At 55.1% G+C, this 12,712-nt stretch overlaps 1 protein-coding gene across 2 annotated transcripts in view; it reads left to right on the top strand.

The window, feature by feature from the left end:
* ATP6V0A4 (ATPase H+ transporting V0 subunit a4) overlaps positions 1–9,267 on the top strand; it is a 43,981-nt gene extending 34,714 nt beyond the window's left edge. Inside the window, exons 17-20 of one of the 2 annotated variants that reach the window (XM_062197599.1) lie at positions 2,123–2,233; positions 5,550–5,667; positions 6,629–6,800; positions 9,174–9,267. In XM_062197599.1, the coding sequence (XP_062053583.1) occupies positions 2,123–2,233; positions 5,550–5,667; positions 6,629–6,800; positions 9,174–9,267 (495 nt within the window). The remainder of the gene's footprint in view (positions 1–2,122; positions 2,234–5,549; positions 5,668–6,628; positions 6,801–9,173) is intronic. The other variant, XM_062197601.1, reaches the window with a different exon arrangement.
* The last annotated feature ends 3,445 nt before the right edge of the window (positions 9,268–12,712 follow it).

Raw genomic sequence — 12,712 nt, 5'->3', positions numbered from 1 at the left:
GTCAGTTCTTGTTGGTTTCTGACTTGGCCCCAGATCCCAAGTACCAGTAGCACCCACTCCCTCCTTTGGTCTGAATTTGCTGAGTGGTCAGGTTGGGCGTGGGAGCACCGATGCCCTGCAGGGGGCGCCAGGGTCTGGAAACGGCACACAAGGGCCGTCTGGGGTCCCAGGGTCTGGGCCAGGTGCTGTCAGTGGCTCTGGGTGCCGTCAGAGCACTGTTCCTGTTCTGAAGTCTTTGCTAGGTTATTGACCTGGAGTGTCATTTAGGTGGGGTTGGATGAAGAGAAGGGAATGCAAGGGATCCTTAGTTGCTGTTGGATGGAGATGATGAAAGGCTTTGGCCCAGCTCCTAAGAGCCTGCAGGGCCGAGTTCAAGTTCAGAGTCGGCGCTGGCCCTGCGAGTTCCCGGGAGGGTGTGTTCATCAAGCCAGGGGGCTAGAACTTTTTATATTTGGGTGTTTTCCAGTTTGGTTTATAATTTGAAATTTCCACGTGTTGCATGCGACTTCCATTTTTACCCTTGCACAGAGCCCTGCAAATATTGGGTGCAAACTCATTAAAGAAAGGAAGAAAGGTAAAGACATTTTAATGGCAAATTTATGAGAGTTGTGTCTTGAAGTGATTCCAGGAAAAGCCTTGAATGAGGTGTGTAACACTTCACAGCGACTTGAAACCAAAACAGGTTGAACACCCAAACCTAAAGTCCAAACTGCTCCGAAATCCAAGGCTATCTTAACGCCCACACAGTGCCACAAGTCGAAAATTCTACATCGGACTTCACGGGACAGATCACACTCAACACGCAGGCACGCGGAAAACATTGTATAAAGTTACCTTCAGGGCTTGAGTATAGGTGGCGAGGAAGCACAAATGACCTTGGTATTTAGACTTGGATGCCATCCCTGAGACATTTCCTTATGTATTTCGCCGATTTGAAAAGCAGAGTGACAGAGAGAGGGAGAGACCGAGAGAGAAGGAGATCTTCCCTCTGCTGTTTCACTCTGCAGATGGCCACAGCCAGCCAGGGGCTAGACCAGGCTGAAGCCAAGAGCCAAGGAGTCCATCCAATCTCCCACAGGGGTGGCAGGGGCTGAACTGCTTGACCATCTGCTGCTGCCTTCCCAGGCACGTTAGCAGTGAGCTGGATCTGAAATGGGAGCAGCCAGGACTTGAACTGGTGCTCTGATAGGAGACGCCAGCATTGCAAGTGCTGGCTTAACCCATTGTGCACAACACTGGCCTCTCTAAGCTTTTTTTAACAAAGTGACTTAAACAAAAAAGAATATTTGTGTTGAAAAAGTCAGTGTTCACTGTTAGTTTTGCCCATGGAAATCTGGCCATTTGGGTACAAGGCTGTGCTGTGGGGGCACAGTTTGTGACAGTCTGTGTTGCTTTCAGTGGTAAGAAGGTGCTTTGTGGATTCGGTGACACCCTGTAAAGACTGTGCCTAGGGGGCTGGCACTGTGACATCGCAGGTTAAGCCACTGCCTGCAGCACCAGCATCGCATATGGGCACTGATTTGAGTCCCAGCTGCACCACTTTGATCCGGCTCCCTGCTAATGGCCTGGGAAAGCAGCCAAGGATGGCCTAAGTCCTTGAACCCCTGCCACCCATATGGGAGACCCGTATGACGCTCCTGGCTCCTGGCTTTGGCATGGCCCAGCCCCAGCTGTTGTGGCCATTTGGGGAGCGAGCCAGCAGATGGAAGGTCCCTGTGTCTATAATCTGCCTTCAAATAAATAAATCTGAAAAAAAAAAATAGACTGTGTGTGATTTGGCACATGCTGGAGTCCTGCGGGGAGAGGCACACACGGTGGAATCAGCCTGCTGGGGTGTGAATCCCGACTCCGCCGCTCACTGGCCTTAGCAGCTGCGTGGTCTTGGTGAATCTTTGAACCTTTCTGCACTGGGATTTGCTGCTCTGTCAGATGGGGCGATGGTTGTGTTGACATAAAAAGGTCTGGAGACTCAGGAGGTAATGGAGTGTTTAGACCAGAGTCTGGTGCAGAACTCACATTTAAATAATTGGATCCTAATTTAAATCAAGAGCCTCTATTTTACATGGGATTGTTGTCCTGCTAAGGGTGGTGACGCCGTCTTTGTGTCCTTGCTCCTTGACAGCTGCACTCGGCCGCCCTCCACGGAGACGCCACAGAGGATGCCGAAGGTGGCGGCTCCGGGCACAGGACTTCTGCAGCTGCCCACGGCGCTCCGGACGACCACGAGGAGGAGGTATGTGGGACTAGGGTGCGCAAGAGAGGCTCCCAGCTTGCACTGGTTCTGAAGACGGGTGTGGCTTCAGCAGTCATTGGGGCGTGGACCCCACCTGATAGAAGGGCGATGCCAGTAACGAGGGCGACCGGAGGCTCCTGCCGCAGCCCTGCAGCTCCTGGGCAGGTCCCAGGGAAGGGGCGGTGTCTAAGAGGGTCAGAGCTGCTAGTGACCGCCAGTCTGGGAGAATTCTCCTATTTTAGCTCAAGTACTGCTGTACCTGTCAGTGTCGGGCCCTTTCTGACCCCCCGTGGCCTCCTTGGCTCAGGTCGCAGCCCTGGGAGGCGGCGAGGTTTATCAACACCTCCCCATCAGCACCGCGTCAGCATGGGGATGGAGGCAGCCGTGGATCACCTATTCACAGCCCTCTTCCCAGCGGCAAACACTGACCTTGCCACGGCTTCTTCTGCCTTCTGGACTTGGTCTGTGTGAGCTCACGGGCTGTTTTGCCCTCTCCTCCCTCCTGGCCTCCAACTGTCCAGGGCAGCCACTCCCCGGGAAGCAAGGACCATTCTCTCTCTGTAGGCTGCCAGCAGTTTCTACGTGATGGCTGGGATCACTCCTGATCCTGAGTCCCAGGCTGGAGGTTTTAGCCACGGCTCTATTCTAATTCTGGAAGGAGGACTGGGTTCCCGTGAGGGCCGGAGACGCTCTCTATGGCTCCATTTCTGGTGTGAATTACTAAACAGTTTGCATTTTACTAATGGATGATCAATTAGGATTCATGAGAAATATAGATAATGCAGAATTTTCTCAACAAGGTTCTAGGTATAGAGATAGCCCACAGTGCCGGCTGTTGGTATCTGTCAGGTATAGAGATAGCCCACAGTGCCGGCTGTTGGTATCTGTCAGGTATAGAGATAGCCCACAGTGCCGGCTGTTGGTATCTGTCAGGTATAGAGATAGCCCACAGTGCCGGCTGTTGGTATCTGTCAGGTATAGAGATAGCCCACAGTGCCGGCTGTTGGTATCTGTCAGGTATAGAGATAGCCCACAGTGCCGGCTGTTGGTATCTGTCAGGTATAGAGATAGCCCACAGTGCCGGCTGTTGGTATCTGTCAGGTATAGAGATAGCCCACAGTGCCGGCTGTTGGTATCTGTCAGGTATAGAGATAGCCCACAGTGCCGGCTGTTGGTATCTGTCAGGTATAGAGATAGCCCACAGTGCCGGCTGTTGGTATCTGTCAGGTATAGAGATAGCCCACAGTGCCGGCTGTTGGTATCTGTCAGGTATAGAGATAGCCCACAATACTGGCTGTTGGTATCTGTCAGGATTCTGGAATGCTCTAGAATCTACTGCACACACTGTCCGAGTCATCACGTCCCAACCAGGACGCTGTACCCCCGTTATTCTCCAGATGCCCTCAGCCTGTGTCTGTGCAGTCTGCGCCTGCCCCTGCTTCCGTGAAGTGGCCGCCCTGTTTGGGCAACTTCAGTCTTTTTCCTAAACCCCTTCTCCCTGGGCGCAGTCATGGGTCTCCCATCTGGAGGCCAGCGCAGGCTTGACCCTGCACGCCTGTTGAGTCCTCTCCCACCCCGCTCCTGGCCAGAAGTGCACCGCATTCGACGCCAGAGGCACAGCCTTGCCCGCTGCCACCCCAGATGCCTGAGAGCAGAGCTCACTGCAGAACAGCTGCCAAATGCCGGGTCCCTCAGGTCCCGGCAGGCTCCGTAACTTGGAACCACTCGCAGAACTCAGGAGAGGCCTATGCCTAGGATGACAGGTGTTCTTGTTTGTTTTATTGCTGTTGTTCTGTGGCAAAGGGACCCGAATAAGAACCAGCCACAGGCAGCAGCTCATGGGGCAGCAGGTGGCACCTGGGAGCTTCGGGACCCTTCACCCTCCAGCATGGAGCAGGGCCGGCCCAGGAGGCTCACCACACCCCTGTGCCCAGAGCTCGATGGGCAGGCAAGAGCCATGGAGGGCAGCCGCTGCCCCCATCTCCAGCGCCCTCCCTTCCCTAGGGAGCTGTCCCCGCTCTAGAATCACATGGGTGCTCTTCGTGGTGTGGCAGCCCCCATGTAAGCAGTCAGGTGCCTACCACGGTCACCCCTCCAGCATCAGCTCCCAGGTGTGGTCCAGGGCTCCTCACTGGGGAGCTGCCCCGTTAGGTTTACCTCCCAGGAGCCGGGACAAAGCTGCACAACCCTTGCGCACGCCTCCTTTCCTTGACCTTCCCACAGCGTCTCTGCTGTCCCCGGCCTTGAGTTCCTCAGCCGCTTTCACGGCTGAATGGAGAGGCGTTGGCTTTGGTCTTCTCCCCACACCCCGGGCGTGGTTGCTGCGGGCCCTGTTCCTCCTCCTGGTGTCTCCCCGCCTTGACCCTCCTCCCGCTTCCTCAAGCCCTTCTCTTCCTCCTGGCTCTGGATGGAGAGCTTCTCTTTCTGTGACCTTGGCCTTGTGGGTGCTCTCTCGCAGGGGAGGTCCCAGGCGTCCGTTTCCAAGCCTTCAGGCTCCCTTTAGAGCCCCTGCTCCACCTCGGTGACTGCTCACGTGGCCACTGCGACCCATGAGTCAGCCCTGGCCGCCTCCTCCCACTGCCCGCTGTTGGAAGCACCGTTCTTCTAGCTAAGAGCCTCAGAGCCCACCACGGTCCTGGCCCCGTCTGGCTAGGGGCCTTCCCTGTCCCAACGCTGGCACTGCGCAACTTGGTTATCGTGTGTGGCGCCATGACAGCCATGTTTGCCCATTCTCCCTATGGGCCATGAGTTATCTGAGGGCAAGGCCGGTGCCAACCCATTATCTGCCAGTTCGTCTTCCTGAAAGGTTTTTTGTCCCCACCCCACCCCACCCCTGCGTTCTCGGATTCTGCCTGTGGCTCCCCCTCATCTGCCCCAGCTTGGCTCTCCAGAAACTTGGCCACCCGCGCGCCCTCTTCTGCTCCTCACCCAGCTGCTGCTGCGGCCACATCGTGTTCTCAACCTGCTGTGCCACATCGTGTTCTCGACCTGCTGCCCCCCCCCCCACTGCCTCCCCAGCGGTGTTTTCCAGGTCAGGAACGCTTCGCTCCACTCCTGACCGCAGATGCCATCCGTGCTCGAGGGCGCCGAGTGAGCCGCGTCTCCCTTCCCCGCCATCTTCCCCTTGCACTGTTCATTTCCGGGGGAGTGGGACTGCACCTGCTCCGTGCGTCTCAGGTCTCTCTTAGGTGTGGCGATGCTTATTCACTGGATTGGACGCCAGCTGAGTGCACGCCTTACTCATCTCTGTGCCATTCGTGTTGCCTTTCATGTAGAAAATACTTGAGGAAGTAAGTTCTGCAATTCTCTCTTTCAGTTCAACTTTGGAGACATCTTTGTCCATCAGGCCATCCACACGATTGAGTACTGTCTGGGGTGCATTTCAAACACAGCCTCCTACCTCCGGCTCTGGGCCCTCAGCTTGGCTCATGCACGTGAGTGAGCAGCCCACAAGGTCACGGTCAGAGCTGCCCTGGGAAGCAGACGCAGTTTCCCCGTAGGCGCAGGTGGATTCTCCAGGTTCCCTGTGGTCTGTTAGCCAGAGAGTGGCTGTTTTAGTGGAGTTTAACCACACATTTATGTGTCCCTGAGCAACTGAGTGGAATTGTGTACACATTAGAATTCGATGAGTAGAATCGTGTCTTTGCCAGCGTGGGCTGCTGTAACAGAACAGCACAGGTGTCCACACTCAATTTCTCACAGCTTGGAGGCTGGAATGTAAGATGAGGGTGCTTGGGTTCTGGTTCTGGTGAGGGCCCGCTTCCTAGCTTGAAGACAGCCGCCTTCTCAGCACATCCTGCTGTGGGGTATGGGGGGAGGAGGAGGGGAGGAGGAGAGGGAGAGGGAGAGGAGGAGGAGGAGGGGAGGGGGAGGGAGCCATGTTTTGTAAGGTGAAGATTATTAGTCCCCTCATAACCTGGTCTAACCCCATCACTTCCCAAAGACCCCTCTCCACACGCGATCACTTTGGTGGTTAGGGTTTCATCTAGGAGTTCTGAGGAGACACCAACATTCAGTTCATAACAGGTCACCCGCAGTCTTCTGTGTATCGCTTTTCTGAATGTAAACGAGGTTTGTTGGTTTTGCTGCCCAGAGCTGCCCGTTGAATATTTGTCCATTGTTGTGTTGGTGAGGACTCCACAGCTGTGCAGGAAGCTCTGGATGCTCTGGTCCCCCCCAACCCCACCCCCCAACCCCGGGCACAGGCTCCCCAGGCCCTCCTCGGGGCGGGCACACAGGACGGAGCAGGAAGTGGCCAGAGCAGAAAGCTCTGTGGACGCTCTGGTGCCCCCCTACCCCGGGCACAGGCTCCCCAGGCCCCCCTCGGGGCGGGCACACAGGACGGAGCAGGAAGTGGCCAGGCTGCAGTTGAGAGCGCCCTCCTGTGTCTCACAGAACTGTCGGAAGTGCTCTGGACCATGGTCATGCACGCCGGCCTCAGCCTGCGGGGCTGGGGGGGCCTCGTCGGGGTCTGCATCATTGTCGCCGTCTTCGCCGTGCTGACGGTCGCCATCTTGCTCATCATGGAGGGCCTGTCTGCTTTCCTGCACGCCCTGAGGCTGCACTGGTAAGGAGGGCGGTGCCGGGGAGGGCCCAGGGGGCGGGCGTGCTGCCAGCTAACCCTTGTGGAACCTGAGTTTGGCATCTGGTGGCGTAATATTATTTGTATTATTTATTTATTTTAAAGATTTTGTTTATTTATATGAAAGGCAGGGTTAGAGAGAGAAGGGGGAGGCAGAGAGATGGAAATGTGCTGGTTCACTCTCAAGATGGCCACAACGGCCAGGGCTGGGCCAGCCCGAAGCCAGGAGCCAAGAGCTTCCGGCAGGCCTCCCACATGGGTGCAGGGGACCAAACACCTGGGCCATCTTCCTCTGCTTTCCCAGGCCATTAGCAGAGAGCTGGATCAGAAATAGAACAGCCAGGACTTAAACGGCGCCCATACAGGATCACAGGTGGTGGCGTAACCGGCTACACCACAACACGAACCCCTGTTGTTATAACATTGATGTAAAGTTACGGGGATTTCAGAATGTTCACAGAAATCTATCATGAAAAAAGCTTAAGAATGTCAAGTATTTTTGCATAAGCAGACATAGCTGTTGATTCCCTCTTCCGTGAGCTGTCTGCACCATTCTCATACATGTGAGTGCAGAACGTATCGGGGCTGTTAGTTCTCCTTCACTGCCTTTCTCGCACGTGAAATCTTCGTCATTGCTGCTGGCTTTAAGGTCGTGGGCACTCCGCACACTGGGCAGGGCCGGATCTGCTGGCTTTAGGGTCGTGGGCACTCCGCACACTGGGCAGGGCCGGATCTGCTGGCTTTAGGGTCGTGGGCACTCCGCACACTGGGCAGGGCTGGATCTGCTGGCTTTAGGGTCGTGGGCACTCCGCACACTGGGCAGGGCCGGATCTGCTGGCTCTAAGGTCGTGGGCACTCCGCACACTGGGCAGGGCCGGATCTGCAGTGAAGTCCTAGGCTAGCGGAGCGAGTGCAGGGGCTGGGATCTTGTCCCCGCGCGTGGGCATCACACCAGTGCAGCACACAAGTGCTTCCAAGCGACAAGAGGGAGGACGACGCCCTCGTCATTCACAGATGTGGCCGAGACTCTTGGCAGCACTAGGCTAATCAGTGTGGAGACAATGCTTTAGGCTTCCGGCTCTCTAAGTCCCATTTCAGCCAAGTGTTTTGGACGTGCCTGGCCTCAGCTTTCACTGACATCTCCTTCCCTTTACCGCTGCTATTCATAAGAAAGAGATGTCTAAAAAATTAATTATGCACTTGAAATAGAAATAGGCATATTCCCTCTGCTGACTCACTCCCCAAATATCCACAACAGCCAGGGCTGGGCCAGGCCAAAGCCAGGAGCCAGAAACTCCATCCAAGTCTCCCGCATGAGTGGCAGGGGTCCAAGCACTGGAACCACTATCCGCTGCCTTCTCAGGAACAATAGCAGGAAAGTGAATTGGAAACAGAGCAGCCAGGACTCGAACGAGCGCCCTCATATGGGATGCAGGTGTTGCTGGCAATGACTCAATCCGCTGCCTCCTGAAGAGGTTTTATACTTCCTGCACCGAGGGGGGAGAAGCACAGCGCCCCCTACCCCCACGATGACACCTTTCCCTCCCATGGGATTTAGGACAGCATAAAACATGAATGGTCATACATACCACGGTTAAGTAAGTAATAACATTACAGACCAGCAGCAGGTGCTGTGGTGCAGGTGCTGTGTTCAGAACGAGTTGGGGGGCCTGTGTCCCATGTCAGAGTGCCTGCTTTCAGTCCCGGCTCCTCTGTTTCCAGTGCAACTTCCTGGGGAGACGGCAGGTGATGGCTCAGGTACCTGAGTCTCTGCCGCTCACATGGGAGACCCAGATGGAGTACTGGGATGCTGGCTCTGGCCTGGACCAGGCCTGGCTCTTGCAGGCATTTGGAGAGTGAGCCAGTGGATGGAAGACACTCTCTCTCTCTCTCTCTGTTGCTCTGCCTTTCAAATAAGTAAGCATTAAGAACAAGTATAGGTCCAGGTTCTGTTTGTTCTTCAAGTGTGTGAGCCCCATAACTGAGGATCAGGATAGGAATGGAAAACCATGCATAACCTTGCCTGGAGCGCGCCCACCCCACGCCACTGCTGACGTCAGAGATGCCGCTCAGTGAGGGCGTCTTCGCTGCTGACCTGCGCTGGGGGAGTTCATCGTATGGGGCAGGGGTCGCTGTGCTGTGGTTGGTGAGGCCACACTCACAGAGCTGCAGGGAGGGAGGCGGGCAGGGCCAGGGCAGGGTGTGAGAAAAAGCTTAGTCCGCTCACCATGAGTCCCGTGGCAGCCATGGGCCTGGCTGCCTTCCCTGGCGGGGTTTCTGGGCCGGCTGATCTGACCAGTGTTCCTCTACCTGCTGTGGCTGTAACCCCTTTCGCTTCCTCTCCCTCCCAACCCCCAGGGTGGAGTTCCAGAACAAGTTCTATGCTGGGGCTGGTTACAAGTTTTCTCCCTTCTCCTTTAAACACATCCTGGATGGCACGGTGGAGGATTAGGCTGCCGGTCTGCCCCGCGGGCGGCGGTCTCATCCAGTGAGGGTTCCTCTCGTCTCTGACGTCAGCCGTGCAAGGCGCCCCCGGGACTGCTGCTGCCGCCTGACCCGGAGCATGAAGCGACATGTGCTGTGCTTGTAAGCCTCGGGATTTCACTGCACTTGGCCGTGTCACAGAGGAGCTGCTTGGCCCAATCATCTTGACTTCGTGTGGGGTCTTGGTGATCAAACAATAAAGTGATGGAGAAGTGAGGCGTAGTGCTAAACTGATGTCTTCTCAAATGTTCCAAGTAGTGTGTTCAAGAAAATAAACCTGAGTCACTCACGGTGTTTTGATGATATCTTTATTTGTAATTATTCCGCACCATTTAGCATTGGCAATTACAGGCCAAAGCTGAACAATCCCGCAGAAGGATCATGTCGGTGCTATTCTCTCATTTCCCCTTCCTCCAACAGCTTCTCCCCTGGTCTAGGGCTTGGGAACGTTCTCACGAACTTTCATGCCAGGTGAGGAGAGCAGGTGATACTCCCTGGAGGGAGGGCCGCCCCGAACCGCTAAATCCTGTACCATGCAGCGTGCCAACATGACGTCACCCAGACTTTGTTCGCTGGGGTAACTGGAGAAGGCGGAGTCCCAGGAAGGAGACCGCCAGGCAGTCTGGCCCTGCTGCCGGGGTCTGGGTGCACCACAGTCATTTCTTAGTGCACCTGGCCAGGCAAACTCCTTTAAAAAAAAAAAAAAGCTTTATTTATTTGGGAGGTAGAATCACAGACAGTGAGAGGGAGAAACAGAGAGGAAGGTCTTCTGTCCATTGGTTCACTCCCCAAATGGCCACAATAGCCGGAGCTGCACCGATCCAAAGCCAGGAGCCAGGAGCTTCTTCCTGGTTTCCCATGCAGGTGCAGGGGCCCAAGCACTTGGGCCATCTTCAGCTTTCCGAGGCCACAGCAGAGAGCTGGATTGGAAGAGGAGCAGCCAGGACTAGAACCTGCACCCATATGGGATGCTGGCACTGCAGGCAGAGGATTAACTTACTGTGCCATGGCGCCAGCCCCTAGGCAAACTCCATGTTTGTTTGAACATGTATAGGTCCAGGTTCTGTTTGTTCTGCAAGTGTGTAAGCCCCATAACTGAGGATCAGGATAGGAATGGAAAACCACACATAACCTTGCCTGGAGCGCGCCCACCCCACGCATCCCATTGACTGCTTTGAGTGATCGATCTTTTATCCAGGGGGGATTATGATCTCTTTGGTAACTGAGCTGGTATTAAATATAATGAACACTTATTTGAAAGGCAGAGAGAGACAATCTTGCATCTGCTGGTTCACCTCTCCAAATACCCACAACTGCCAGGGCTGGGCCAGGCCAAAGCCAGGAGCCTGGAACTCCATCCAGGTCTCCCACGCGGTGGCAAGGACCCAAGTTTGAGCCGTCACCCATTGCCTTCCCGTGAGTCCTGGAGGAGCCAGGCACTCTGATACGGGCGCCAGTGTCCTAAGGGCCAGCTTAACCCCCTCCACCTCTTATTTAGTTCTCAATTCTCATTGTTGGTAAATGAAATTCCAAAGCAGTTGGCCAAATGCAGAATCGCCTTTCGGATGGGACTTTCTCAGCCCGCCCCTGCGCTGCATGTGGAAGGACTGACTGGTGCTCATGGGAGAGGCGCTGCTCGAACCTGAGAGGAAACTTCGTGTCGGTGTCCTGACTCCAGCACAGTGTGAGACGCACGTGAGGTGCTCCATGCCTGCTGAGTAGAACGATCTTTGGAGTCAGAGATGTGCAAGCGTGTGTGTGCGTGCCAGCGTCAGTACTTGTCCCGTGGACAGGAAGTGCATTGCCGAGGGAGCTAACGATGTGCGCCTCTCTGGGCTGTAGAAGAGGCTTGTGAAGCGCCAGACCTGGAGGAGTCACTCAGTCCGTGGCGGCTGAGTGGAGACAAGGGACTAAGGCGATTTGTCGCGTGGCTGCAGATGCCCGCAAGTCCCCACCCTGCCCTCCTGTGGGCAGCGTTAAGGTTCCCAGCTCCCTACCACCCTTCCTAGCGTCTTTCTCGGATACACCCTGTGCTTAGATTGCCAGCGTTTTGCCCGTTCATTCTAGACAGCAATAGCCGTGAGAAAACCTTTGCAAGGGCAAAACCTTGCTGTCCCTACAAGCCAGTCCTACTTGCTCCCTTTGGACATCCTCCAGCCCTCCTGGGAACAACACGTCAACTTCCTGCAAAGTCTGGCAGCCACTCTGTGTTGCAGGGAGAGATGTAATTTCTTCTTTAAACGGGATCAGGTGCAGGAATGCTGAGGGGGTGTGCCCAGGTGCACGCACTTCCCGGGATGCAAGGCTGCTTCTTAAAGAATCCTGTTTGGAGAGCTGAGCGCAAAGCGGAGGGTAAGACCAGGGCGCAGACTTCTTCGAAGGCGAGTCCAGAAGCCCCCAGGAAGCCGTGGGTGGTCCACCCTGCGTGTAAAAGCTGGCTGTGGTGAGCGGGGAGCACAGGGCCCCCACTGGACAGCTGTCCAAGGAGCACACAGCGGTGAGTCTCCGAGGGCAGCCCGCGCCCTGGCTTTGTTTGCCCCTGGTTGGTGGTGGTGGAGTGGGGGTGGGGAGTTGACTCTTCATGCATGGCCAAACGCAAATGGAGCGGGAAAATTCCGTCCTTTTTATTGGTGATATTGCGGAACAAATTATATCACACACGCAAGATCCAGGTTTAAAAACATCTACAGCGGCCCAGTTATCTCTGGCTCAAAAATTTAGCACATACAATAGAATGTCAACCAGTGCCTTGAATTTGTTGTAATAAGCTCGAGCTCCAGCTGAGACCGAGTTTCAGAGTAAATCCCAATTTATCAGGCCTTTGAGGATAGGTTAGGGATTCCTTCCCCATTGTAGTATTTTTGGGAAATGATGATGAGAGATGTGAAATATCGTTCCCTGTACTATTACCTCTTTTCCTGAGTAGGCCTGACTGATCATTCACCCACCCACCCATCCACCCACCCATCCACCCACCCACCCATCTACCCATCCACCCATCCACCCATCCATCCACTCATCCATCCACCATCCAGCCAAACTCTCTCCAGGCTAGAAGAGATGTAGAGTGACTTAGGGAGCCAAAGAACAGAAAACGCTAGTGCAGCCTTTGCAGGCTCTGCTTCAGGGTGAAGGTCACGAGCTCGCTCTCTCAGTGTTACTCAGATCCACCTCTGAAGCGTGTTTTCCTCTTCTCTCTTTATGGAGCTTTTGGCTGAAGCTCTTAGAAAATACTAAGAGAATACTTTCTGTAAGTGCGAATTAACTTTGGGTTGGTGCCTGCATGTCCTCCCAATGACCTGGAATGCAGGTCGGCTTGCAGTGTGCCGAGGTGAGTGCTGAAGTCCTGGTGATTCCTCGTCCCCAAGTGCCCCACCACCGGGATCCTGCTGTTGAAAACCCTGTGCACCCCG

This window comes from Lepus europaeus, chromosome 1, assembly GCF_033115175.1.
Source record: "Lepus europaeus isolate LE1 chromosome 1, mLepTim1.pri, whole genome shotgun sequence".
Taxonomy (NCBI): domain Eukaryota; kingdom Metazoa; phylum Chordata; class Mammalia; order Lagomorpha; family Leporidae; genus Lepus; species Lepus europaeus.
The sequence above is the reverse complement of the archived record's forward strand: the minus strand, read 5'-3'. Positions and strand labels throughout refer to the sequence as shown.